This window comes from Saimiri boliviensis, chromosome X (assembly GCF_048565385.1).
Source record: "Saimiri boliviensis isolate mSaiBol1 chromosome X, mSaiBol1.pri, whole genome shotgun sequence".
Classification (NCBI taxonomy): Eukaryota; Metazoa; Chordata; class Mammalia; order Primates; family Cebidae; genus Saimiri; species Saimiri boliviensis.
In genome coordinates, this window is record NC_133470.1 from 24,947,642 (window position 1) to 24,974,350 (window position 26,709).

Below are 26,709 nucleotides of genomic sequence, written 5' to 3' on the forward strand. Positions count from 1 at the left end.
CATTTTATCCACTAAATATCTTGCCTGTTTAATCCCATCTTGGCATCTGCTTCTCAAAAGACAGGAACTGACATTAAGGAAAAGGTTTTATTGCAGAAATTTACAAGGCAAGAGTAGCAAGAGAAGGTGTGAATATTCTGATTTTTTCCACCTTTCCACAAGGAACCATGCCATGGTCAGTCAAGTGGAGGGACACTTCCTGTTTCCTACTTTCCCGTGTTAGGGGTCAACTGTGAGAACAAATTCATCACTGTCATCACTGTGGGAACAAAATGTTGTGGTACCGGGATATCAAGGTTGTCTGGGAAAGCCAGCTGCCCTGCCTTTGGAAACACTGAAGTTTATGATATGTGTGTAGCCCTGCTCTCAATAGTAGGAAGTCATCCATCCTTGGAGAAGTTAAGTAAAAGTACACCTCCTCTCCCTGGAAGTAGGGGGTGCTCTAGGTCTCAGCCAGCTAATTGCTTGGCTAACTGAAATGAGTTCCCAGGATCATACTTGGCCATTTTTGCTTATTGCTTGGCCCCACTTAAAAATGTTAATTACTGTTAGTTCAACTTACTACTTTTCATGCTAAAGAGATGTCATTATATTCACATTATATTTAAAAAATTATAACAGTAAGCTGATTTTTCTTTCCTGAAGTAGCCCTAATCTTTTTTCTCAGCAGATATGTCACAATGAATGACTGAGTTTGTTTTCAGGAAATCGGGTATTCTGATTTAAATATACTTGAGATTGGACAATTATGGAAACATGGTTGCATGGGGATGGGTGTATAGGCGTGTGCACATGGGCTCCTGTGTGTCTGTTACCTTTGCCAATTACTGATAATTGTGATTGCCTTATTGTGCTCCATTCGAAAACAAATTGCTTGGCTTTCCATTATTTTATATGTGATCAAACATTTGTTTAGCATGGAAATTATATCAGAAAAACAACACAACATCTTTACTGAGAACTTTTTTGAGAATCTTGATACAGTTTTTACATTCCTCCATGTTAGTTAATTGGTTCAGGTTTTGTATACTTATATCATTTTAGATAACTTTTATTCTCCATACATTTTTTATTTTTTCAGATAGATGGAATGGATATTTTATTCCTCTATATTTTCAAACAACTCTCAAGTTTTTCTTTTTTATGCTTCAAATTATATTTATCAATGTTTTCTTTCTTTCTTTTCTTTTTTTTTTTTTAGAGAGAGTCTAACTCTGTCACCAAACTTGAGTGTAGTGGCATGGTCTGGCCTCACGGGAAGCTTCACCTCCTGAGTTCAAGTGATTCTCCTGCCTCACCCTCCCGAGTAGCTGGGATTATGGGCACCCACCGCCATGCTCAGTTAATTTTTATATTTTCAGTAGAGACAGGGTTTGACCAGGTTGGCCAGGATGGTCTCGAACTCCAGACTTCGTTATCTGCCCGCCTCAGCCTCCCAAAGTGCTGGGATTACAGACGTGAGCCACCACGCCCAGCCTTGTCAATGTTTTCTATCATTATTTAATTTGCCAAAATTACATGCATTAAACACTTTAAAGAAAACAAGTATTCTATACCTCATTTGCCAAAATTTCATGTATGAACTACCTTTAAAATCTAGTATTCTATTTACTGTATTATAATAGACTATCCATATTATAATTTATGATTTTATGCTTCAAATTATCTGATTTTTTGATGGTTTTCTTGTTTTTTACCAAAATTGTTGTCTGATTAATTTTTTAGTAAGGAACATATTCAAACCTATGATTCTTCTTTCAATGAATATTGCTTTGATCGCATTTCTTATCTTTTAATCAGTAATATGCACACTGTTTTCGGAATTGTCTATAGTTGTATTTGTCCTATATTTTTCCAATTTACATATTTTAGATATTAAAAACAATGCATGTTTGTTTTAACAACTAAAGTAATACAAAGTTTAGAAATAAATGTTGATACCTTCTCTATCCACAGATTACCAAAGTTAATCAGTTTGTTCGGTATCCATTTGCAACTTTTTCTTCTAATAGTCACTATTAGCTACCCTGTGGCTGTTACTGTTCATGCTCCTGGAAGATCCTTTCAAATCCCTTTTTGTACCATCTACTTTTTCCTTTCCAAGCATCAGTACTAATGTACAGCTCTCTAGTTCTCAAGCTGCCGAAGCTGCTTTCACCCACAGGTGCAGAGATTTTAAAGCATCTGGGACATCTGGGTATTGATGTGCTCATCCCTCCCAGCGGGGCCTTTAACCAATGACTGAACAGTCTAGGACTATGAAAGTTCACTCCCTTGACTGGTGTAAGGATAACTCGGACATAACTCACTCTCCAGAGTTCCCCAAGAGGATCGTGCTGAAGCTATCCTTAGAGGGTTGTTCACCCGAGATTTCATTCTTCCTTAGTGTCCGCTGTCTTTCCTTGGATCATTTTCTTACATTAATCAGACATACATCTTCATCTGAGAGCCTATGTCTAGCTTAAGATACACCTATAGTACAGACGTCACTATCATGCCAAAATATTGCCGTCTGGTGGCAGGGCTAAGAGTATCAGAGTTCTTTGCATTCACGGCGTGACCGTTCTAATGAGAACATTTTCCAAAGTGCAGCAAGTTTCAATCTTCAAAAAACCACAGCGATTCACAGTGTAAGACCTCATGGCAGTGGGGCTCTGGGGCTGGAAAAATGAGAGCAGTCTGGATGCATGCCGCTAAGAGAGGAGCAGGTAAGAAGCCTTCTGAACCTCACGGGCTCCCATACTGACGTGATTAGTTTCTCGTCCTCCTTTGCCGTTCAGAGACGAGCAGGTAGGACGCTTTCTGAACCTCACAGGCTCCCGTACTGACGTCATTATTTTGTCGCCCTCATTAGCCAATCAGATTAGGGTCTTTTTGCCGCTCAGCTACGGCTTTCTGCCACCGTCCGTCCTCAGCGCAGGCCAGCTCTCTTCTCTGAGCTTTTAGGCGTTTGCTTTTCTAGAACAGCTAGAGCAAACATTGTTCAAGATGTCCCACCAAGAGGGCAACACAGATGGTTTGCCAGACTTAGGGACTGAAAGCCTGTTCAGTCCAGAGGGGCAGTCCGGAGCGGCGGCAGCGACGGAGGCGTCCTCAGACACAGAAATGGCGGCCACAGAGCCATCGACCGGAGCTGGCGGCGATACCAGGGATGGTGGTTTCCTGAACGATGCCAGCACAGAAAATCGAAGCACTGACAGAGAAGGTTCAGGTGAAGACGTGGAACTTGAGATCGTGGCAGACTTTGACCGTTACCTCATGCTTGGTGGAAGCTTATTTTTTTACCCTGTACTGGGAGAGGAGGAGAGAGAAGGGGAGGAGGAAGGAGAGGAGAGAACAGAGGAAGGGGAGGAGGAAGAGGAACAGCCTCAGGTGTGTCCACGATTCGATGGTGCCAACCATGAGCAGTGTTTGTTAGATGAGGATAGGGTGCTGGAGGAGTGGATTTCCGCAGAGACATCTGCCCTGCCCCGACCTCGCTGGCAAGCCGTTACTGCTCTTCGCCAGCGGCAACTGGGTTCAAGTACCCGCTTTGTCTATGACGCCTGTGGGGCAAGAGCCTTTGTGCAGCGTTTCCGCCTGCAGTATCGTCTTGAAGGCCATTTCGGGTCTATCGGTACTGTATGCTTTAACCAGCGTGGTACCCGGCTGGCCACTAGTGGTGGTAACCTAAACGTGACAGTTTGGGACTGGGTGCGGCAGCAGCCAGTACTGAACTTTGAGACTGGTCACGAAATTAACGTCACCCACGCTAAGTTCCTTCCTAACTGTGGTGATTCCACACTGGTCACGTGTGGCCACGATGGGCAGGTACGGGTAGCAGAACTAATTAATGCATCATATTGCGAGAATACTAAGCATGTGGTACAGCACAGGAGAGCTGCCCACGAGTTGGCTGTGGAACCAGACTCTCCTTATAAGTTCCTCACTTCAGGTGAAGATGCCGTTGTCTTCACCATTGACCTCAGACAAAGCCGGCCGGCTTCAAAATTTGTGGTAACAGGAGAAATGGGGAAGAGAGTGGGACTGTATACAATCTCTATAAGTCCTGCCAATACCTACCAATTTGCAGTGGGCGGAGAAGATCAGTTTGTCAGGATTTATGACCAGAGGAGAATTGATGAGTATGAAAACAATGCAGTACTTAAGAAATTCTCTCCTCATCATCTGGTGGATTGTGATGTCTCAACAAACATCACCAGCATTGTGTACAGCCATGATGGCACAGAGCTCCTGGCCAGCTACAGTGATGAAGATATTTACATCTTCTACTCCTCTGACAGTGATGGTGCTGAATACGTTAAGAGATTTAAGGGACACAGAAATGATGACACAATCAAAGATGTTAAGTACTATGGCCCCAGGAGTGAGTTTGTCGTGAGCGGTAGTGATTGTGGGCACATCTTCTTCTGGGAGAAATCATCTTGCCAGATCATCCAGTACATGGAGGGGGACAGAGGAGGTATAGTAAACTGTCTTGAACCCCACCCTTACCTACCTATGTTGGTGACCAGTGGCCTAGATCGTGATGTCAAGATCTGGACACCCACAGCTGAAGCTGCCACTGAGCTTACTGGGTTAAAAGATGTGATTAAGAGGAACAAGAAGGAACGAGATTTAGATAGCTTGCACCCTACTGGCATGTTTGACAGCTATAGGCTCGGCCTTCTCATGCAACAGATGTCACAGCGAGGTCATGACCCTGGCTGGAGATATCACAGAGCTGAGTTCCCAGATGAAGAGTTGGATGAGGCTTCCAGCACCTCGGATCCATCTTAGGAGGAGGGCCAAGATCAAGGGGAGTGCTTGCTATCTTGAAGGCCTCATATCCAGTCCAGCTAGGTGCCACTTAAGTACACTGGACTTGAAAATTCAGTTTGACTAATTTAGAATTGTCTATAGATAATAGATTTGCTTGTTGTCTTCTAGTTTTCCAAATATATGCTAAAAACCATCTCTTTCATCTCCTTCGTTACTTTCCTTTCTTCCTTCCACACATTCTTTGCCTCTCATTCTTTTCCTCTCTTTTTTTGTTATCTGTTACCGCTTATAGGAGGGCATAAACAACTGATTTATGCCTCTTTTTCTTATAGTTGACCTCTAAAATTTCCTAATTTTGTTGAAAAAGTTAATGGCCTTATTAATGTATCTACTCATTTCTAACATTCAGAAAACTGTTATTTTCATCCTTTAACAATTTCTTTTGAAGACCAAGTTCTTCAGTTGAGTTGAAAGTTTCATAAATGTGTTTATTCTTTAGGGGTAAAATAAAGCAAACCATAGTTTTGTTCTTTGAATACTGACACTTGGCCACACACATACACAGGCACACACACACACACACACACACACACACACACAGAATCTCAGAAAAGGAAAGAGAAGTAGTATTTAGATTAATTGCTAACACACACACACACACACACCCATGCAGCCTCAGAAACGGAAAACGAGAGTAGTGTGTAGATGAATTTCTACCCAGGTAATTCATCCCCTCAGAGCAAATAACTTGGGATTATCTGCATTTTCTGAATCCATACGTTAATCATATTGGTGAATTTTAGTACACTGAAGGTGGTAAGAACTAAGTTGAATTTAATCACATGACATTGTTTACTCTGCACATTAAATTTTCCTGAAATTGTATGGCTGGAAACTCCCACAGCATTGCATTCCAGGAAGTCCTCCTGGGACAAACATCTCCTATAAGATGCTAGCTAGGAATATAAACATCTCTCATATTTGGAAAAATATATTTTAATTAACTTTTAAGAATAAGTTATAATAAAAATTGTTTATACATGCATATAACCATTTGATATAGCTGTTAGAAAAATTCTATTTGACATCCATGTAGTATTTATAATCAGCTGTTTTGAGTTTAAATTGTTTTCAAAATTGTTGCAATAAAAATTGTTTTATACTTACATATAACCATTTGATATAGTTGTTAGAAAAATCCTCTTTGACATCCATACATTGTTTAAAGTTCTCTGAGTTGTTTTATGAGTTTAAATTGTTTTAAAAATTTCTTTAAGCTTTACTTAGAATTTGACATCCCTGCATTGTTTAAAGTTCTCTGAGTTGTTTTATGAGTTTAAATTGCTTTAAAAATTGTTTTAAGCTTTACTGAAAATAAATTTAAGTTGCTAGATATCCAGTTACTGTTCAATAAAAATATTTGTTTTTATTTTATAGCTCTTATTTGTGTAAATGAATACAGAAGATTGCGTTTTCCCTAGCACCCATGAACTATACCACACCATTCTTCTTTTATTTATTTATTTATTTTTTTGAGATGGAGTTTAACTTGGCTGCCCAGGCTGGAGAGCAGTGGCACAATCTTGGCTCACTCTGCCTCCTGGGTTCAAGCAATTCTGCCTCAGCCTCCCAAGTAGCTGGGACCACAGGTGTGTGCCACCATGTCCGGCTAATGTTTGTATTTTTAGTAGACACAGGGTTTCACCATGTGGGCGAGGTTGGTCTCAATCTCCTCACCTCAGGTGACCCGCCCACCTCAGCCTCCTAAAGTACTGGGATTACAGGCATGAGCCAATGCACCCAGCCTGTACTGCACTATTCTTTGCTGTCTTGTCTTGGAAAAGAAGGATGTAATGAAACATCCTGTGTCCTGGCAATGGCTTTTCTTTGGTAATACTTCTTGAGGTGAGTATTACCTCTCTTTTTTGGGGGGGTGGAAAATGTAGAATAATTTGCATAATGAGATTAGAATTCAGAATGGAATATAACGAATGAAGTTCCTGCTAATGAGATCCAAAGCTAGGGACAACTGTCCTCTGGTCTGGGAGCCTCAAGACGCCCCTACCAAGCTCTCCTGTCAGGAACGGGTCTTAAAGAGTCCCAAAAGAGAATTTACGGGCCATAAGAAGAGAGTTATAAAGTTGAATTCCAAGTTTCGGGCCCCATGTGTAACTTTATGGGATGTATGCCAGCAATAATATTAACAAAACATTAAACAAAACATCATTTGGTGTTTCAAGTGACAGTTGGTGAGAGCAAAAGCCAAAGCAGATAAGTTATGCGGTTATTTTTCCACCTGCTGTTTGGAAGGTCTGCCTCTGTGGGGAATTTATATTCTGCCCTCTTAGCTAAACTGAAAGTTTACTCAGGGTTCCCTGAATGGTTCTGAGATTGCTTGTGCTACAAGAGGCATTTGGTGAAAGATTGGGGAGACAAAATAAAGTAGTAGCCACATTTATTTTATGCTTTATGCTTAGAAAGGCGCTGCTGCAGCTCATCAACCTTTTTGCTTATATCTTGGCTTACGTTGTTGGTGTGGGGCAGCATCTGGGCCCACACCTGCTCCAGTTCTCCCTCATATCTTCCTTCTTCACCAGCTCCATAGAAAAAGAATGCCCGCTTTTACGTTAAGGGCATTGATGTCATTGAAACTGGAGGTTTGAAGGCGGTAAAACATCAGTATGGGTTCCAGTCAGTCCTTGTGAGCTCCAGATATTCCTAGTGGATTCCATTTACCCTTGCTGCCTCTACTTTGCATCGTCTCTTCTTCCTGATTCCCTGCTGACCTCAGGTTTCAGCATCTGATGCGAAGACAGAAGCCTCGCTGGAACTAATTAACCAGCTTCCACAATTCAATAAAGCCTGGACCCTATTATAAGTCCCTGCTTATATGTGTATCACTCTCAGAGTGTTTGTTTCTCTGATTGAACCCTGACTGATGCAACCTCCCATGCTTTGGACTGAAGAAATCCCCTGGTTACTTAGACTTGGACATTTGCCATGTGGAGGAATTATAGATCCCTAAAAGGAGAAACTGAACTTGATACACACACACACACACAGACACACACATACACTCTATAGGTCCCTAAAGGGAGCAATTGAACTTGATACACAAAGACATACACCCAATTCTTTTCGTTTTTCACATGAAGAATTTTTTACTCACCTTTGCATGACATTTTGACAAAGCTACTCAGTTCTTCCACTATATCCTTTTACTTTTTAGTTTGAAGTAAGTTAAAGTTACAGAAAATAGTTATCATATTCCTTTCATCTGGCTTCCTGTATCATTAACATCTTAACAATCCTGTAATTATCAAAACCAGGAAATTAACAATATTAACTATATTACAGAACTAATTCAAATTTCATCTGTGTCCCCATTAATGTTTTTCTTCTTTTCCAGTATCCCACAATATATGTTAATTGTTAGATCTTCTTAGCCTCCTCTCATCTGTGACTTTTTCTTAGTCTTTTCTTGTCTTCCATGACCTTAACAGTTTTGTAGTGTACTGATCAGGCATTTAGTAAAATACCTCCTAATTTGAGTTTTCCTGATGTTTTCTTATGATCAGATTGAGGTTATTCATTTTTGGCAAGAATACCACAGAAGTATTGTCTACAGTTATTTTTGAGATGTGTGTGTCTATATGTGTGTGCGCACACACATACTTTGCTGTGTTTTTTTCCCGGCTGACAGAGTCCTGAAGCTAATGTCTCATATTTGAAGTTTTTCTTATGGCAGTACCCATTTTCTAGTAACCAATTTTGTGGCACTCATTAAAGACTATGTTACAAAGACTACAACTTGCATATCTCAGTGCTTTAAACACAAAGGTTTATTTTTTACTATTGCTAAATGTCAATCACAAGTTTGCAGAAGAGCTTTGCTCCTGGTTGCTTCTCTGATACTTAAACTGATGAAATATCCACCACTTTCAAAATTTCTGGTTATCAATGCAGAGAGGAAAAAGAACTTTGGAATATGTTATAGCAGCAATTAAATGCTTCAGCCTTGAAGTGATACATCATACTTTTCTCAACTCATTGTTTCAATCTAATCATATGCCCCACTTAACTATGAGGCCACCAGGAAGAGCATTCCTACCATGTGCTTGGAAGCAGGGGACCAGAAATATTTGACAAACAGCTTTAATCATGACCACATTTCTACTATGATAGTTTGTGTATTTTAACTTTATTTTACAAAATGATTTTCTGACTGCATTTTATGCATAATTAAAATTTTGAAAATAGTTAAAAGCATAGAGGACGAACAAGAAAGTATTCCTCATTCAACCTTCAAAAGTTATGCATGAATGTTTATGTTTGTTTCTTTGCATCTGCTTTTTCTGCGTGTGTGTGCGTTTGCGTGCCTGCATTTGTGTATGTGTGTGTGTGTGTGTGTGTGTGTTTGTGTAATCAGGACCACACCAGAAACAGAGCTATATACTGATAAATTTCACTTATTTTGAAAATCTTAATTTCAGCACAAATTCTTTGAAATGACTGATTTATTAAATTACTAACTACTACTTCAGTGCATATATGCAGACTTGTTTTACATTTTTCTTTTAAAGACATAGTCAAGTTCAATATTCTATTATAAAACTGTGATAATATAATCTATTAAGATACATTTATTCTGTTTTTCTACTTATTAGCATATCATTTAAAAACTGGACATACTGTCATGAGGTTCTGAGGCTTATAGTGGTAGTTGGTTTATTATTATTATTCCTGATTTATGCAGGGATCATAACTGACAGAGGTCCCCAGCTACTGCCCTCTATTATGATATTGGCACAAATGCCGTGCCTTTCATGAGCTGTTCCCAGCCAATGACAGTGTGGCAGAGATGCTAAGACAAACCCATTCTGTAAAACACAGGGCTCCTCTGACAGCCCATTTTGACTCGAGGACTGTTGAAATATTCTTAAAACTGTGCCACCGTCTGATACATTTCCTACCCAAATGTATCCTCTTTTCTCTCCTGCACAATGGTTAGACTTGCACCACAGTATGATGACTACTCCAGCTCCCTCAGGATTCCTCCCCATTGTATCCACTAAATATCTTGCCTGTTTAATCCCATCTTGGCATCTGCTTCTCAAAAGACAGGAACTGACATTAAGGAAAAGGTTTTATTGCAGAAATTTACAAGGTAAGAGTATCAAGAGAAGGTGTGAATATTCTGATTTTTTCCACCTTTCCACAAGGAGCCATGCCATGGTCAGTCAAGTGGAGGAACACTTCCTGTTTCCTACTTCATCAGCAATCTCCATAATGTGTTTTTTTGCCATTATCCTACAATTTTACCTTCCTGACAGGTCCAAGGTTAGTAGAATATTCTGCCTTTTCTGTGTTTGCAATCTGGCTGAAAATGGCTGGCAATTGTGCACACTAGCCTCTATTCCCGTGGAAATAGGGCAGTGAAATATCGGTCAAGAGACTTGTAAGCATAGCCAAGAAAAATATAGTTTTTCTGTTATACTGATTCTTGACAGATCTCACTTCATTCAAGAAAGAATTTACAAAAAAGTCTACCTAAAGTTTTTTTTTAAATTTTTAATATTGATTTTATATCTTCGGTTTAGTCATTATATTCATTTTGTTTCATACGGTGAATGCTTAATTAAATGTACCCATGTGTTAGCTCTTCACTGCCTGCCATTTGTTTTACATGGGAAAGCATCATTTAGTTATTTTTGTTTTCCTTAATTATTTGTTTTATATGTACATCCTTTAGTATATATGGAAACAAGAACTCCTCAGTTATAAACACTCTTAGTCTGAAATAATATTTTAATTCTATCTCTGAATATAGATTAACCTTTCTTTATTGACTAAAGATGTTATTCCAATGTCTTCTAGCTTCTAATGATCAATAATTTTTCTTCAATATAATTTTTATTATTTTGAAATTAACATGTTTTGCTCCATGGTTGCTTTTAAGATACTCTATTTTATTTCGATTACTCTATTTACATAATGATATAGGTGTGCATTTCTTAGGACTTGCTCTTATTGAATCTACACATTCATGTTGTTCTTCAATTCTGGATAATTCTTAGCTATTACCAGTTCATGTATTTCCTTTCCCCCATTTTCTTCTTTCTGTTTGTAACTTCTATTAAAAATAAGTTGGTTTTGTCAAAATACCAAAGATTTCAATGGCCAATGTTTTGTTATTTTCTAGCTATAACACATTTTATTGCTTTCTCTCTGCTCTAATAGTTATTTATGTTTCTACTTGTTAATGTGTCAAATAACATTTGGAAGGATATTCTGTAGCTCAAAATTGTTGGGTAAGCTTTTGTGATGATTCTAGAAGTCCTCTGACTCCCTATTCTGGAAAAATTTTCTACTAATATGTTATATGCTTGCTTTGTCTAGTACTAACAGATATAAGTGAAAACATTCTATTTTGTGGTATTTCTGTCTATTTCTCATATTTTCTGAAGTTTTGCTTTACAAATAGCTGAAGCTATATAAACTAATAAATATTAACTCATAACAATTTGCATGCTAAAAATAATGTTAGAACTTAGTTTTATATTCCGTGTTGTGGGTTGAATGGTGGCCCCCTAAAAGACATATCCATGTCCTAGCCAGCAGATCCTGTGAATATGACTTTATCTGGAAAAAGATTCTTTGCAGATGTAATTAAGGATGTCTAGATGAGGTCATCCTGAATTATCCTGGTATGCCTAAATCCAATGACAAGTGTCCATATTGGAGACCCACATAAGAGAGACACATAGTGAAAGGAAGAGAAAGCTATGGGAAAATGGAGATAGAGATTGTAGTTATGCAGCCACAAGGCAAGGAATCTGTGAAGCCACCGAAAGCTGGAAGAGGTAAAAATGTATTCTTTCCTAGAGTCTTTGGAGGGAGCATGGCCCTAATGACCCTTTGATTTGGGACTTCTGACCTCCAGAACTGTGAGAGAGTACATTTCTGGGATTTCTTTAAAGCCACCCAGTTTGTGGTAATTTGTTATGGCAGCCTTGGGAAACTAATACATCTCTATGTGTCTTGACATATTTTTCATATATACCCTATCTTTATGTCTTCATGTGAAATTCAGACCTATATTCTATTGTTCTGACACTTTCTTTAACTCTGTCTGAACTTTAGTTTATTCTTTCACTTCCAGGTCTTCTATTAGGTTGGTGCAAAAGTAATTGTCATTTTTTTTGCCATTATTTTCAATATTTATTTCTTATTAAAATAATATCATATTCCTTTTTTCCATTGCTTTTTTATTTCTATTGACAAATACTGTATATCTGGTGTACAGCATGATATTTTGATATACGTATAAGTTGTAGAATGGTTAAATCAAGCTAATAAACATATGCATTACCTCACTAATTTTTTTTGTGGTGAGAACACTTAAAATCTACTCTCTTAGCAATTTTCAAGAATATAATACCTTATTATTAACTATAATCCATGTGCTACCATGTGATATAATGGATCTCTTGAACTTACTCCTCCTATTTAACTGAAATTTTGTAACTTTTGAACATCTGCCCAATATCCTCCCTCCCAAGTCTCTAGTAACCACCTTTCTACTCTCTGCTTCTACAAGTTTCTCTTTTTTAGATTCCACATATGAGTGAAATCATGTAGTATTTGTCTTTCTGTGCTTGGCTTATTTGACTTAACAAAATGTCTTCCAAGTTCATCCATGTTGTAGCAAATGACAGGATTTCCTTCTTTTTAAGGCTAAATAGTATTATATTGTGTATACATATCACATTTTCTTTATCTAATCATTTGTTGATAAATGCTTAGGTTGATTCTCTACTTTGGGTATTGTGAATAATATTATAACAAACTTATTCATTACTTTTTAAGAATTTATATAATTATGTCTTAAAATATTCAAGTGTATGTATTTAAATGTTGCTAGTTGCTTGTTCTATTATCTAGAGTTTTCCAGTGTTTAGCATTTCTTTTGTGTATGTGTCTGCTAAATTTTGCTCATAATGTATCATTTTCCCATGTGCTTTTAAATTTGGTGTACTGAGTTCATCAAGGTTTTATCTGTGGAAATATCATGTGTCCTTTATTGAGGATAGGTAGCTGAAAATAATGTTGAATATAGGGGCTGAAGATAATAAGTAGCTTAAGGATAAGAAACATGTCTCCCTAGGTTATTATAGCAGGAGAATTTCCAGGTTATTTAGTTATCTATATTGCCAATAAAATTGATATTTTCTTTTTATCTTTGATTGATTAACACTTATTTTCTTACTAAGATCTCTCAGTGGAAACTACTTATTATCATCGTATCAAATATCTCTATATAGACTGTTAAAATTCCTATGCTTCGTTATTCCGAATACAAAAAAAAAAAATAGGTATGACTTATCTAGTATGTGAAGTATTACAAATATTTACAGTTTTCATTTATCATTTTTTCTGCTTGCCTTCTTCTGAGATGGCAAAGCGAATAACTGTCCATGGCTTGGAGACTACCTAACATGAGCCCATTACAGTATATCTTGTGATATTTTCAGTCTATTCTATTTTGGATACTGTCATTTAACAGTTAGGTAACTACTACTCATTTGTATCAGTTCCCTCTTGCTTCTAAATAAAAATGAATGAATAATACAGTAAGAAATTATGGCACCAATTCATTTTATATAAAATACAAGAATACCTGGCAGCTGTTTATGAAAATTCTAGGTCTATTGGTCCAAATAGCCATATGATATACAAGTTTTATTAATGCCATAAAATCAGTATAATAAACTTATACCAACATATGAAAATGAAAAAAATCTAGCATTTTAATCTCATTATTATACTTGTTGCCTACCGCATATATAAAAGCAAAATCTTTGCAGGCATTAAAAGCTTGAATAAATTATAAATTATAGCAAAATCCAAGCACACCCAAATTTCAAATTAAACATTCCATGAGGTTTAGATTTTTAAATATTGTTAAAAATTATTTTACTATATAGTGGCTTTATAAAATTAAAAGGCTTACACATACCATTTTTGTCATCAATTTCTGCATGGTAACTTGTTGAAAGTGATACAAAACTTATCAGGTTATTTTGAAAATCAACTCAAGGCCCAGGGACTATCGCAGAAGAGGTGGGCATGTGAGATTGTAAGGGCCGATTTTGGGAAATGAAAAAAGTTCAGTTTGTCTATAAATTCACCATTAATGTCAAAGGGACACTGAGACAAAACCAGCATATGGGCCCCTGTGTCAGATTAACAATGTTTTCTTGAAGCATTAACCAACTCCTTAATGTCTTGCCTAATGTTTTTTATTTTTATTATTTTCTACAGTTTGGACTGAATTCTAATTTTTCTGGCTACAGGTTTCCAAAATAATGTAAGGTTTTCCCCCACATTTTTCCTATTTTGAAAGCACTGAAAACTGAGTTGTGCTTTCTTCAAGTCCTGCAAACTGAAACTAGACAACTTAAACTTCAGAAGAAAATAACCATGGAATATTATGCAGCCATCAAAAATGATGAGTTTGTGTCCTTTGTAGGGACATGGATGAACCTGGAAACTATCATTTTCAGCAAACTGACACAAGAACAGAAAATCAAACACCACATGTTCTCACTCAAAGGCGAGTGTTGAACAATGAGAACACATGGACACAGGGAGGGGAACATCACACACTGGGGTCTGTCGGGGGGAAATAGGGGAGGGACAGTGGGAGGTGGGGAGATGGGGAGAGACAGCATGGGGAGAAATGTCAGATATAGGTGACGGGGAGGAAGGCAGCAAACCACACTGCCACCTGTGTACCTATGCAACAATCTTGCATGTTCTTCACATGTACCCCAAAACTTAAAATGCAATAAAATAAAATTAAATTTTTTTAAAAAAGAAAAGAACAGCAAACTATTTACATACATAAGCCACTTTCATACTTACCTACTGATGTATTACGGACTTCAGAGTAATGTGGCCTATATCGATTTTCCAGGGTTGTTCCTTTGTTTGTTGTTTTCTCCCTTCCTCCCACTGTTTTCTCTTCATAGGACATGAGACTTCACAACCTGCTAAAAATCAGCTTTCCTAATAACTCAGGACCTACCCATCTAGGAATAAACCATCCTAACCTTGAGAGATCAGAAGAAGCCTGAGACCAGAGACTCATTTTCCTCTAAAATGCTTTCTCCAAAACATTTTTAAAAGAAAAGGGGGAAATGTGAAGGGAAAATAAATCGTGGGGCCCACAAATCACTAAGCTGAAGGGAAAAGTCAAGCTGGGAACTACTTCTCATTCTATTCAAAGTCATTCCTCTGTCACTGAGATAAATGTGTATCTGATTGCCTCCTATGGAAAGGCTAATCAGAAACTCAAAAGAATGCAACCGTTTGTCTCCCACCTACCTGTGACCTGTAAGCCCCTACCGTGCTTCCAGCAGTCTCACCTTTGCAGTTGGAATCAATGTACAGCTCACATATATTGATTGACGTCTCATGTCTCCCTGAGATATATGAAACCAAGCTGTGCCCTGATCACCTTGGGCACATGTCTCAGGCCGTCCTAAGGCTGTGTCACAGGCACACATCCTCAACTTTGGCAAAATGAACTTTATAAATTAAAAAAAAAAAATTCCTAGGACCAAGTCCTGTGTTTGCCATAAATTAAATTCAAAACAAAAACAAAAGTTTCTGTAAGATGCAATAATTATTGATTGTGTTCCTTTTTAAAGTCATGATTAATTTTGCATTTTATTCTGTTAGGCCTCTCCCTGTTAGTATCAATGTGGATCTTCAACATTTTGAAGTTGAATTTGTTTTTAATAATCTTTTTTTCTCCAATTATAGCTTCTGATCAAAATAAAATTATTGAATGTCAGAATGTTGCAATGTAAGTTACATTAACAATAGTTCCATTTTTTACCAGGAGCATTAGCAATCTGGTAAAAAATGTGTCCTTGTAAGTTTTCCCACGTAAATTTGTAAAGAACAAGGTTCTGTTTATTTTTTTCAGTCTAAAATTTCGAGCTCTTTGCAAAGTGATACACAGACTATTAATTTCTTAACTGTTTTGTTTTTCACATGTTCTCTGTATTCATTTTCCTTTGGCCATTGCTGTAGTCTCTGTTACCTGACTTGCTCAGAGTATTTTCAAAGCTAAACTAGTGTAGTAATTTTAAGTTGTTTTCCTGAATGATATGGCTTGTTGAAGTAATTGCGAAAGCTTTGCTTAGCAAGAAGTAATCACGTTTAAGATGTCAGTTAACATTGGAATGTGTGGTAATCAGAGAGAAATATATGGCAGTTGAACCTAAAGGGGAATGGGTCTTGGATACACATCATGGCGAATTTAGTTGTTTAAATATTTGAGGCCAATGCTCACAATCAAAGCTTTCCTTAGTGACCTCATGGCAGGAGTCTGCATTTGGGAAATGGAATTCTTGATCCAGAAAGTTTTACTATTTTTAGTCATTATATTAAAAGATGAGTAGGTTAATGGGTACTTACCCCTTTTGCACTTTAAAGATTTCTGTTCTGAGGGAGCTTATAATCTCATTGGGAGTAAAATCTATGTTTTGTGTTTAATGTTCCTCACTGCAGTTAACTCCCTGATGTGCACGAAATATCTTCAATGTGCTGAATGCTTAGTGTGGCTGTACAAAAAAATAATCTCTACAGCAACACTGTAAATATTATTATTCTCTTTCAGATAAGAAACCTGAGGTGCAGAGAGCTTAAATGATTTATATCACCTATATTATAAGAGACATTCAATCACACTTGCAAACTTGAATTTATTACACTTAATCTTCACTTACCAAGTAAAACATGTTATATGCATTTATATAATGCATATATTATCACACATAAACAAATGAAAACACAAATGCATTCTTTGGCTTATGAACAAACATGAGCTAATCTTTGCATTTACTCCTCACCTACCCCTTATGCCCTAAGTTTTCTATACCTTCTTGTGCTTTTATGTTTTCGCAAATGATGCTTGCTTGGTGTGTAATGTCCAGCCCCCACTTTGTGTGCCTAGGTCTTCTTGTTTAAACTACAGCTTAAACATCACTTCCTTCAGGAAAGCTTCCTTGGCATTTTCTCATTTATCCTCAGACTACAGTCTTTTTTGTTAGGCCTCCATGTGCAAGCCCGGACCCAGAATGTCTAAAGTCCTGCCTGCCTCTGCTGATCACCACCTACACCCCAACCCCTAACGCCTGCATTAGCCATTATCCCTGATTGCCCAGCAGAGCTTCCCCTGGACAAAAGTTTCCCCTCACCCCACCCTGCCATCTTAACTGTTGTTATGATAATGTGAATACTCACCACCCCACCCTACCATCTTAACTACTCTCACCCCACCTGCCATTGTAACTGAACTTACGGTAATGTACACTCCTTGCCCCTACCCCCACCATTGTAACTGATCTTACTCTGTAACTTTCCACTGCCCACCCCAAACCTATAAAACCAACTTCTATCCCATCGCCCTTCACTAATGCCCTCTTCGGCCTTAGCCCACCTGCACCCAGGTGAATAAACAGCCATGTTGCTTACACAAAGCCTGTCTGGGGGGGTCTCTTCATTCAAAGCGTGCATTTTAACATTTTTGAAGCCTATTAGGTGTTGTGTTTGTCTTTGATTTTTAACCTTAAGGGTGATGACCAGTACATAGTATGTGTTCAATAAATGTCAGATACTCCCCTGCTTATTTCATAAGAATCTGCATATAATTGTGTTTAAAAGTTAATGGCTATTCTATAAACCTACTAGCATGGCAGAAATTTTAAAAAGCCATACAATGTCACCTGTTGGTATGAAGGTAGAAAATGAAGATGAGTCTCATTGACTGTTAGTTGGACTGTAAATCTATTTTAACTTACTTTGGAAAACTAATGGGCAGTATCAGTTAAATCCAAACATATGCTTACCCGTGGGTCAGAAATTCCATTTCCATGTGTAAACCCAACAGAAATATGTTCACTTGCTCATTAAATGATATCTATTTAAATGTTCATAGAAGCATTATTTCATTAGCTGAAAACTGGAAATTATCAAAACTCCCTTTACTATATTAGCTCAAAACTGGAAATTATCCACATACCAATAAATACTAGAAAGAATAAATATATCATAATATATTCATCCAGTGAAATGCTACCAAGAAAATAGAGTTACTGATATTCAACCACACTCAACAATTTTAGATCCAACTCACAAAAAGAAGCCTAACACAAAGTATATCGTATATAATTCCATTTTTATGAAAATAAACTAATTCACACTATTAGAAGTCAGGAGAGGAATTACTCAAAGTGTGGGAGAGAAAGCACAAGGAGGGTTTCTGAGTTGCTGGTGATGTTCTGTTTCTTGATCTGGGTGCTGACAATACAGGAGTATCAAAGTAGTGAAATTCATTTATCTATATTCTCATGTTCCTCTTTTTGTCAGTGTAGTATACGTAATATTATAGAGTCATCACTTGTTTTCCATTCAACTTATCTGGCTTCTTAGTTTTCCTATGAGCACTTTATCAAGAATGATCAAGAGTCTGAGATTTTTATCCTATTTCAAACTAACAAATTAGCTTTAAAATGTCTTGTATCAGTATTCAGTTCCCCCATCTCATTTTTGGCATTTTGGTATAGTTGATGGCCAAACACGAGACTCCTAAGTTACAATTGAAGGACTTTATTACCAGTGGCAATAACAGTAGCCAATCATTTGTGTTGGTTCCCTGAGCTTAGGTCCCACAGAGTGATGTGAAGACGGCTAGGTGAAGCATGCATAAAGAGTGGGTTGCATTAGTATGAAAGGAGTCCCGAGCTTAGGAAACCTAAATGTTTTATTCTGGGTAAGCATGCCTGCCTTTTGCTCCAGAAGGATCTCTGTCTTCCAAGGACGTTTGCTGTACAAACATCCTTGAAAAGATCGTTTAGAACAAATCAGTCAGAGACTGTGTTTTCAAGTTATACAGTAGCACAAAAGACAAAAGAGGAATTTCCTCTCAGCCCTCTTTTTCTTTTGATTGTCTTCCATTTTCCTTGGCATCATCCCCCTTGACACTTTGTTTTTATATATGAGATATTTTCTTGGGTAATACCATAACTCTTTTAATTCAAAAGTCTTGTATCAGTATTGAATCCCCCCATCTAATTTTTGGCATTTATGTCACCTCTACTCAAAAATTTATCTGTTAATTTAGCTTTTTTTTTTTTTTTTAAACTTTAGGAAGTTCTAGAAACCTGTGCTGAACATGCGGGTTTGTTACGTAGGTATACATGTGCCCTGGTGGTTTGCTGCACCTATCAACCCATCATCTAGGTTTTGAGCCCCCATATGCATTAGGTATTTGTCTAATGCTCTCCCTCCCCTTTCCCTCCACCTGCCAACAGGCTCCAGTGTGTGATGTTGCCCTCCCTGTGTCCATGTGTTCTCACTGTTCAGCTCCCACTTATGAGTGAGAACATGCAGTGTTTTGTTCTCTGTTCCTGTGTTAGTTTGCTGAGGATGAAGTCCTTGGTGCATCATGAGAAAATAAACCTACAAAATTCCATTTTCTCTAACTCAGGTTGCGTGTTCCACTTCTTCGTTTGCCCTCCCTCCCTCCCCAACCCCAAACATACAGACATATGCATACACTAAAGGAGAAACATTGAGCATGTTTAGAAAATCACATGTTTTATTGCAGGTTCACTGGTTATAAAAGCATGGGCCACCCTGGAATCTGAAATGTTGGATTACTTCAGTTCATTTGTTGAACCAATAAAAAGAAATTGAAAGTTTATTAGATGATTGTTTCCTTTCTCTTGCTAGCATGATCAGATAAGAGTGATTGTCATGATCTTATTATTGGGGGTAGAGAAGAAAAGGTAGAGGCCATAGGGTCATCAGCAAACCCAAGCAATCCCTTTACAGGGTAGAAGAGTTATTTTCTACCTTTCTTCCTTTAATGATAGACACTGTATGAGAAAAAAATAACCATAAATGTTCAAACTTGCAAACATATACATTTTTTTTTTCTGAAGAAATGTTATTATAAGTAGGAAGAGGGAAAAATTGATTCTTACCCCCCTCTGCCTTGGTCTATTATTAATTCATCTCTGATTTTTTTTATGGAAAATTCATATTTCTTAGGCATGGAAAGGGTTAGATGAGATGAATGCCATCCAGCTGTTCACAAATAATTAGGAGGCTGGACAATGATGGCTAGAGGTTGAATGTTCAATTCCCCATCTAAATCTCACTAGTTGCTGAGGTTGTCTGGGTAAGGATGATAGAGGCAATATGGTTGAGGTGAGTTATGAAGATCTGGAGCACAGAATATTCTCCTAAAATGAAGATATCATCAGGGCTAGAGTAGCAGAACAATTTAGAGCTGATACAAGAGTACAAAGTTTTGCACAATGGAGAAGGTTTATCTGAGTAATGTTGAGATGAATTAAGAACAGAAACTGACATGAAGAATGAAGACCAGCACAAAAGGATGCCTCTGTGTAAGAAATGCTGCCTTGACTTGAGTCTTTAAGAAAGCAATAAAATTCCCAAACCATGTAGCTTTTAGTGTGGAAGACATTCAGCTATTAAACATCACACAAATAAATATATCATTCTGAATTTTGATAATACCATGAAGCACATGTATAGAAAGGATAGGATAAGCCCAATTTATTTTAGAGAGACGTCTGGGAAGGGTCCTATGAAGAAATGATATTTAACTTGAGATCTGGGAGAAAATTAGCCAGATGAATTAGCCTGCAATGGAAAAAATAGTTTTTTCAGAAAAGGGATTTTCAGAGTATATGATAAAAGATAGCAAGGCTGACATAAGTAGAAGAAATAGAGAATTTAAGACTATGCTTGAGACTTTAAATTTTCTTCTAAGACCATGCTTACGACTTTAAATTTTCTTCCAAGTGTGATTGGAAATTATTTAAAAGTTTAGTAAAAAAAAAAAAAAAAAAAGACAATGTGATTTTAATGTTTAAAATGTCACTTTGACTATTACATGAAAAATGAATCAAAATTAAAAGTAGAAGTAAAAAAATAATTTTTAGAACATATAAAGTTTCTCTAATGTTATTAACAGTAATAGGAAAGGAAAAATACTATAATACTCAGAATTGTCAAGTTATCACACTATAAATGGAGGAGACCTGAACAAAAGAAAACTATGTTTTGAAAAATAATGATGTAGTCGTCTTTTTAAATCAATAATGCAAATACTAGAGATATGTAGAAACGTCTTGTGCAAGTTCTGTTTTTCCTACTGAAACACTGAGAACATTTAGAAAGTCAGAGGTTTTTATTGCAGGTATGCCACTCAACTTATGAAAAATTTTATAGCTTATCAAGGAACTAAATTCTAGGATCTCCCCTTTACAAAACTGTGGCAGGATTCACCTGAATGAAGAGGGAAGAAGGAAATTAATGTTTTAACTTACAGTTCTGAATGAATCGGTTTACTTTGTGACTAATGTAATGCACATGAATAAAGAGAGTTTCAAGATGCCATTACCCTGTGCCCAAGTTTCTGTTAGGTTTCATGAGTTAGTGAAAGCGCATGTCTGAAAGGATAAAATTAGATAGATATGCTTAACTGTATTTCCTTCTCATATACTTTTTTGAAGTTTCAATAATTATCTTTTCCTTCACACAATACAAAATAACAAGTAACACTGAGCTAAAGAGGAAAATATTAAGACTAAGGATCTGGAATGTGAATAGACAATCTTAGAGAGAGAGAGTCAGCTTATATAAATCACCATGAGAAGATTCAAGAAAACTAGAGCAAAAGAGATGGGTAAAACTTCCCTCACTGATCATTTGTCTTGTTTAAGAGATTCTTCATGAAATGATGTGGAATAAAAACAATAGATACAACTAAAAACACCATACTTTAAGGAGGCAATACTTCAAGAGGAAACATAATCATGACTGTCTTGATTTTAGCAGAGTTGTGTCTATACTATACTGCTTTCATCAAGTTTCCCCAGGCCTAACATAAGGAGAAAGGAACTTGAAAAATTGTAGAGAGTAAGAAAAACTGGTTTTCAGCATGCCCCATTGTATCAGTTATCTACCACTATGGCACACAACATAACAAATGCAAAATCTACGTTACATACAACACTATGCATCGAATTCTTATGCATTGGTGCATAAGCTGGGATCACCTAATCTAGGCTGGGTTTGGCTGGAGCAGCTCTGCTCAGTGTCTCTCCTCCTCCTGGTTGATTTGACAGACAAGCTCAGAGGTATTCTCATGGCAATGGCAGAAGCACAGGACTGCGAACAGGAAAACAGAAGGTCCCTAAGACCAAGGCTCAAGCCAGGCAAACTGTCACTTCACTGCCTTCTATTAGCCGAAGCAAGTCACACAGATAAACCCAAAAAGTCAAAGAATGGGGCAATATACTCCACTCCTTAAGTGGGGGAGGCAGGAGTAAGTAAATATTTCTGAGCAATAATATAATCTACCACATCCTCCTTTCTTCTCTGCTTCCTCTCTGTTGGCCCCTCCTTTAGCTCTGGTAGAAAAAAACAATTAGTAAGACACGGACTCACAATATGAGCAATTTGATGTACTATCTTTTGGAAAAGTATTTGCATTTTGAAAAACAAACATAAGATACGTGTAATCACTGATGGTGTCATTTCAGAGCTCCCATGTGAGCTGTATTTCTAGAGAGAACCTTTATAGACCATAGACAGACCAGCCCTGAATGACGGGAAAGGCTTTTCTTCACCTTTCTTCTCCTCCTCCACTTTCTCCTCCTCCTCCTCCTTCTTCTATTTCACTTCTGGATAATATTATTTAAATAAGCTTTCTTTTGCTCTGTTTCTCCTTCAGAAACACTCAGACTCTTATGGAACCACAGGACGAAATCAAACTATGTAATCACTGTAATTGGCAAGCCACCAACTTTTAGGCTTTACTGGCCTAGTGAACTGTTGATATTTTCGTAACAAAAAACCATAACATCATAATTATAAAATAATCCAAAACCCAGCCTACTGAAACTGCAACATTATCATTTTCATTTGTGTTCTTTATTATCTATGAGGATTCAATCTTCTGAAGACTTTTGGGCTTTTAACACTTACCAAACCCACAACAGCTGCAAACTGCTATGGATGCTCTTTTATATTAAACAATGTAACACAGATATCTTACATTTTCATTTGGTCACTTTATTTTCTAAGTTACATATACAAAACTTTCCAAAGTACTACCAAGTACACAACTATGTCCAGTACTAAATTATTTACTTAAGAACTTTTCAGGATTCTGAATTCCCTGTTAGTTTTCCATTCCCTCCTCTGGCTCCTGCTTTGCACACATTTTTCCATAAGGCTTACCTCCATACCAACACCAGACAGAAAAATACAGGCACACACCTACTTAGTAACTATCACATCTTATTATATTTTTAAAAGTAATTATTATATACAAGCTGCATTTATCAAATGAGGACTATCAGCCTGTGAAAGAATGAATAACTGATCCAGTTTATGGATCTAGTAGCTTGTAGAAGCAGACTTCAATAAACTTTTTCTAGGAGGGAGGAGACAGTGGTAGCAATTATTGTATAGATATTGCAATAGCCACTGCAATAATGATAATAATTATAGCTATATTTTATCAAATGCTACTCTGTCAGGCATCATGATAAACTGTTCAAGTAAATTGCTGGGTTTTTATCATCATAATGATTGCATGATTTATGTTTTTTTATTATCTCTTTTGGTTGGTGAGGAAACTGGCACAGAACATTCATGTTATTCCCTTAAAATTAATACTCAAGTTAATCCCTTAGCATGTTTTATTTCCTAAAAACATGCTAACTTTGAACTCAGAGTTTGACTCTTGACAACTGTGTTCCAGAACCATCTGTCAGCGTAGGTCTATGTTTGGTGGTGGATTAGAAATCAGGCAAAGGACCAGAACCCTATCTTCTGACTCTCAGACCACACAGTTGGGCCACAGTGCAATTGATTGGGGATACCTCATTCCCTAATGTTTCATGACAGAAGTTACAGCAAGAATTTATCAAATATGAAAAGGTAATCCAAGATGTCAATAATTAACACATCAGGAGGTAATCCCCAAGGAGAGAAATTCAACCTGAGTCTTCTTATCATTTTGAGTACTAGGCAGGAATGGATTCCGAGGTATGGAAATCCCAGAGACAGTGACTATGTCAGGCTGGAGGAGGACAGAAGAGCAGGTCATAGCATCTGGCACCTGGCTTTTGCCTGTTCCTCTCTCAATACTCATGGTGAGGAGGGAGACCCAGGCATTTAGGATTCCCTCCCCCTCTGTTATCCTCTGGGCATCTCAATAGAAGAGAGAGCAGGCCCGCTGGCGCCTGAATCTCCTTCCTGAAACTGTGAACCGGAACCCTTTCATATGTAATTCCTGAAACCGTGAACTGAAACCTTTTCACATGTGAGTCCTAAAACTATGAACTTAAGATTCTTCCATGTGTAGCATCTAAAGTATAAGCCTATATAAAGGCTGAACCTCTCTTTGTTGGACGAGTTTTGCTATTAGGCACGCATGCCAAGAAAGCTCCCAGCTGTAATACATTCCTTCCTCCTGTAATAGGTATCCAAGAGATCCTTTCCTGGGGCTGCTCCTGCTACAATGGGACTATGTAAAACCATGACATCTTGGACACAATCATACCAATTGATAATTGTCTGGGAAACCAGACATGCGTGTTTGGTTAATTAATATTGCTACCCAGTGAGCAATGAAGAGAATAAATAAGTCACATAAAATATACACAAAGAAAAAAGGAAAGCTGAGTGTTGGAGTCAGTACAGTGAAGAGAGAAAAATCCAAGGGCAGAGTGTTGTAAGATTAAATTCCAGCCCCATGGTGGCCTAAAAGAAATATCTGATCTGATCACTTATGCTTACACAGCTTCAGTTTCCAGATCTTTAAAATGGAGGTAAGAAGTGGAGAGTAATTAAACACCATTGAGTTTTCTTTCCTGCATTAACATTCTAATTTCCATGTTTTGGAAAGTTTTCAGAATTTTTGAAAAAGAATTCATTTATCATACTTAGTTAAAATAGGCAAAATAATGAACTACTCTAACCTTGTAGGTATGCAACTCTGTGTTTTATCACATTTGTCAAATCACACCACAATGTAATGAGCCACTTTCAGTCTAGTTTTCAGCTAGGACTTTTGTCTCTGCCCATGTATACACTAGAACTTTCTGTAGCAATAGAGGCACTTAGAATTTCCTTAAGTGAATTCCATTACTTCAAGGGATTTCAATCCAGACTTTAACACATATGATTGGATGATAACAGAAAGAAATCTCTTTGCTTTTTGTTATTTGTGTTATTTATTTTTAAGCATGGACATTTAGATTTTTAAACTACATTTTTTCCTCCCTCTGTTAGCTAGGACTTACCTGTCTTCCAAAATGAGCAAACACTATAATCAGTTTTCCTCAGGCTTGAAATTATCAGTGCTACAACTTGAGTTCACATGGCACCTTCCTTCCAAATTCTTGCTTCAGTTACTTGCCGTGAAAAAATTACTTTTGGGGGCTGAAATTTCTTGCTTGCTTTTTTCCCAGAAGTGAATTATTTTAAGAAATTTAACTAAAATACATCCAGATAAGGTTTATGTGCCTACCAAATGTCATTTTAAATAAACAGAGCAACCCCCTCCCTGATATCTTTTGTGCTGCATTGGTGAGAAAAAATAAAATCTCAAATTTTTAGGTACTTATTATTTTTACCAAAATAAAAAGGTTTCCTATTTTCCTTTAATTTTCTATGAATTTCTTTTTCTTTAGTTTGCGTAACCTTTTGAAATTAGCTCAACACTAGATTTGTTGACTATGTGAGGAGCAGTTAATACTATTCCCTAGTGCTTTGCCACATTTGAGATAAAGCTCAGAAAAGTAGTTCCATAGAAATTGTACATCAGCAAATTTAATTTTTTTTTACAATTAAAAATTGTGAGATGGGTACTACCAAATGTCAATTTGATTTTCCTGTATTACAAATACTAATACTACATGAGCACAATATACTTCATAGCAATTAGTCATGAAGGTGAACTCTCATAATGTTTTAAAATACTTCCCAATCCTTTGGGAACCATAACACTGAATTTAGAAACAGAAATTCCCGCATTGTTATAACTTGCAAGTCTCCTACACAAAGTCATTTTTATACCTTTTAAAAAGTAATTGGCACTTTTTCTTCTGTAGTTGCAAGATATAAATTATTTTTATTATGTACTATTGGTGCTGTGAACTAAGTATATGTTTTCCCATTTATAACCAATAAAACCCAGGTTGTCTAATGAACTTGGTTTATTTAAGTAAAATGTAGAATCATAGAAATTTAGAATGTCAGAGCTAAAAGAAATATCACAACCAAATTCCTGATCTTATCAATGAGGAAACGGAGGCTTAGCTGGTTAAATGAATTGTTCCACCTCCCACTGGTGCTTTTACATTTACATTCAAATCATTAATGTGCTTATTCAAGTTAAGCTATGGTGCAAGTCTTCTGTAAAATGATATGCATTTTTTAAATTTATTTTTTATTTTTTTAAGAAAATTTTTTTGTCTGCCTTTGCCCACCTCCTCAAAACCCCTCCGATATGCATGTTTAATAATGTATTAAACTTTTCCCAACTCAAGGTAAGCATATAGCAATGTATTTGATCATAGTTGGGGGAATAGATTTATTGTTAACTTAAATAATGTTATCCTGTAACTTCTTTTCTCTTTTAGAACCCAATGCAAAATTATTCATCCAGTATTTATTAAGTATTTTCTATGTACCAAGCTGTGTTCTAGACAACAGAGACAAACAAGACTCATTATATTCTTATGTAAATAAATATAGTTTGAATCACTGATTTTCTTTTTAAATAATTTATATTATTTTTCTATTTAACCTTCCAAAATTTTA

At 36.9% G+C, this 26,709-nt stretch overlaps 1 protein-coding gene across 1 annotated transcript; it reads left to right on the forward strand.

Annotated features, from left to right (window-relative positions):
- Positions 1–2,988: 2,988 nt before the first annotated feature.
- Positions 2,989–4,779, forward strand: LOC141582822 (DDB1- and CUL4-associated factor 8-like protein 1). Its single transcript, XM_074391921.1, has one exon. It carries the CDS (start codon positions 2,989–2,991, stop codon positions 4,777–4,779), a length of 1,791 nt encoding a protein of 596 aa, XP_074248022.1.
- The last annotated feature ends 21,930 nt before the right edge of the window (positions 4,780–26,709 follow it).

Bases quoted from the DNA above. Each gene is read 5' to 3' on its own strand.
- LOC141582822 (XM_074391921.1), top strand. From the start codon at position 2,989: ATGTCCCACCAAGAGGGCAACACAGATGGTTTGCCAGACTTAGGGACT.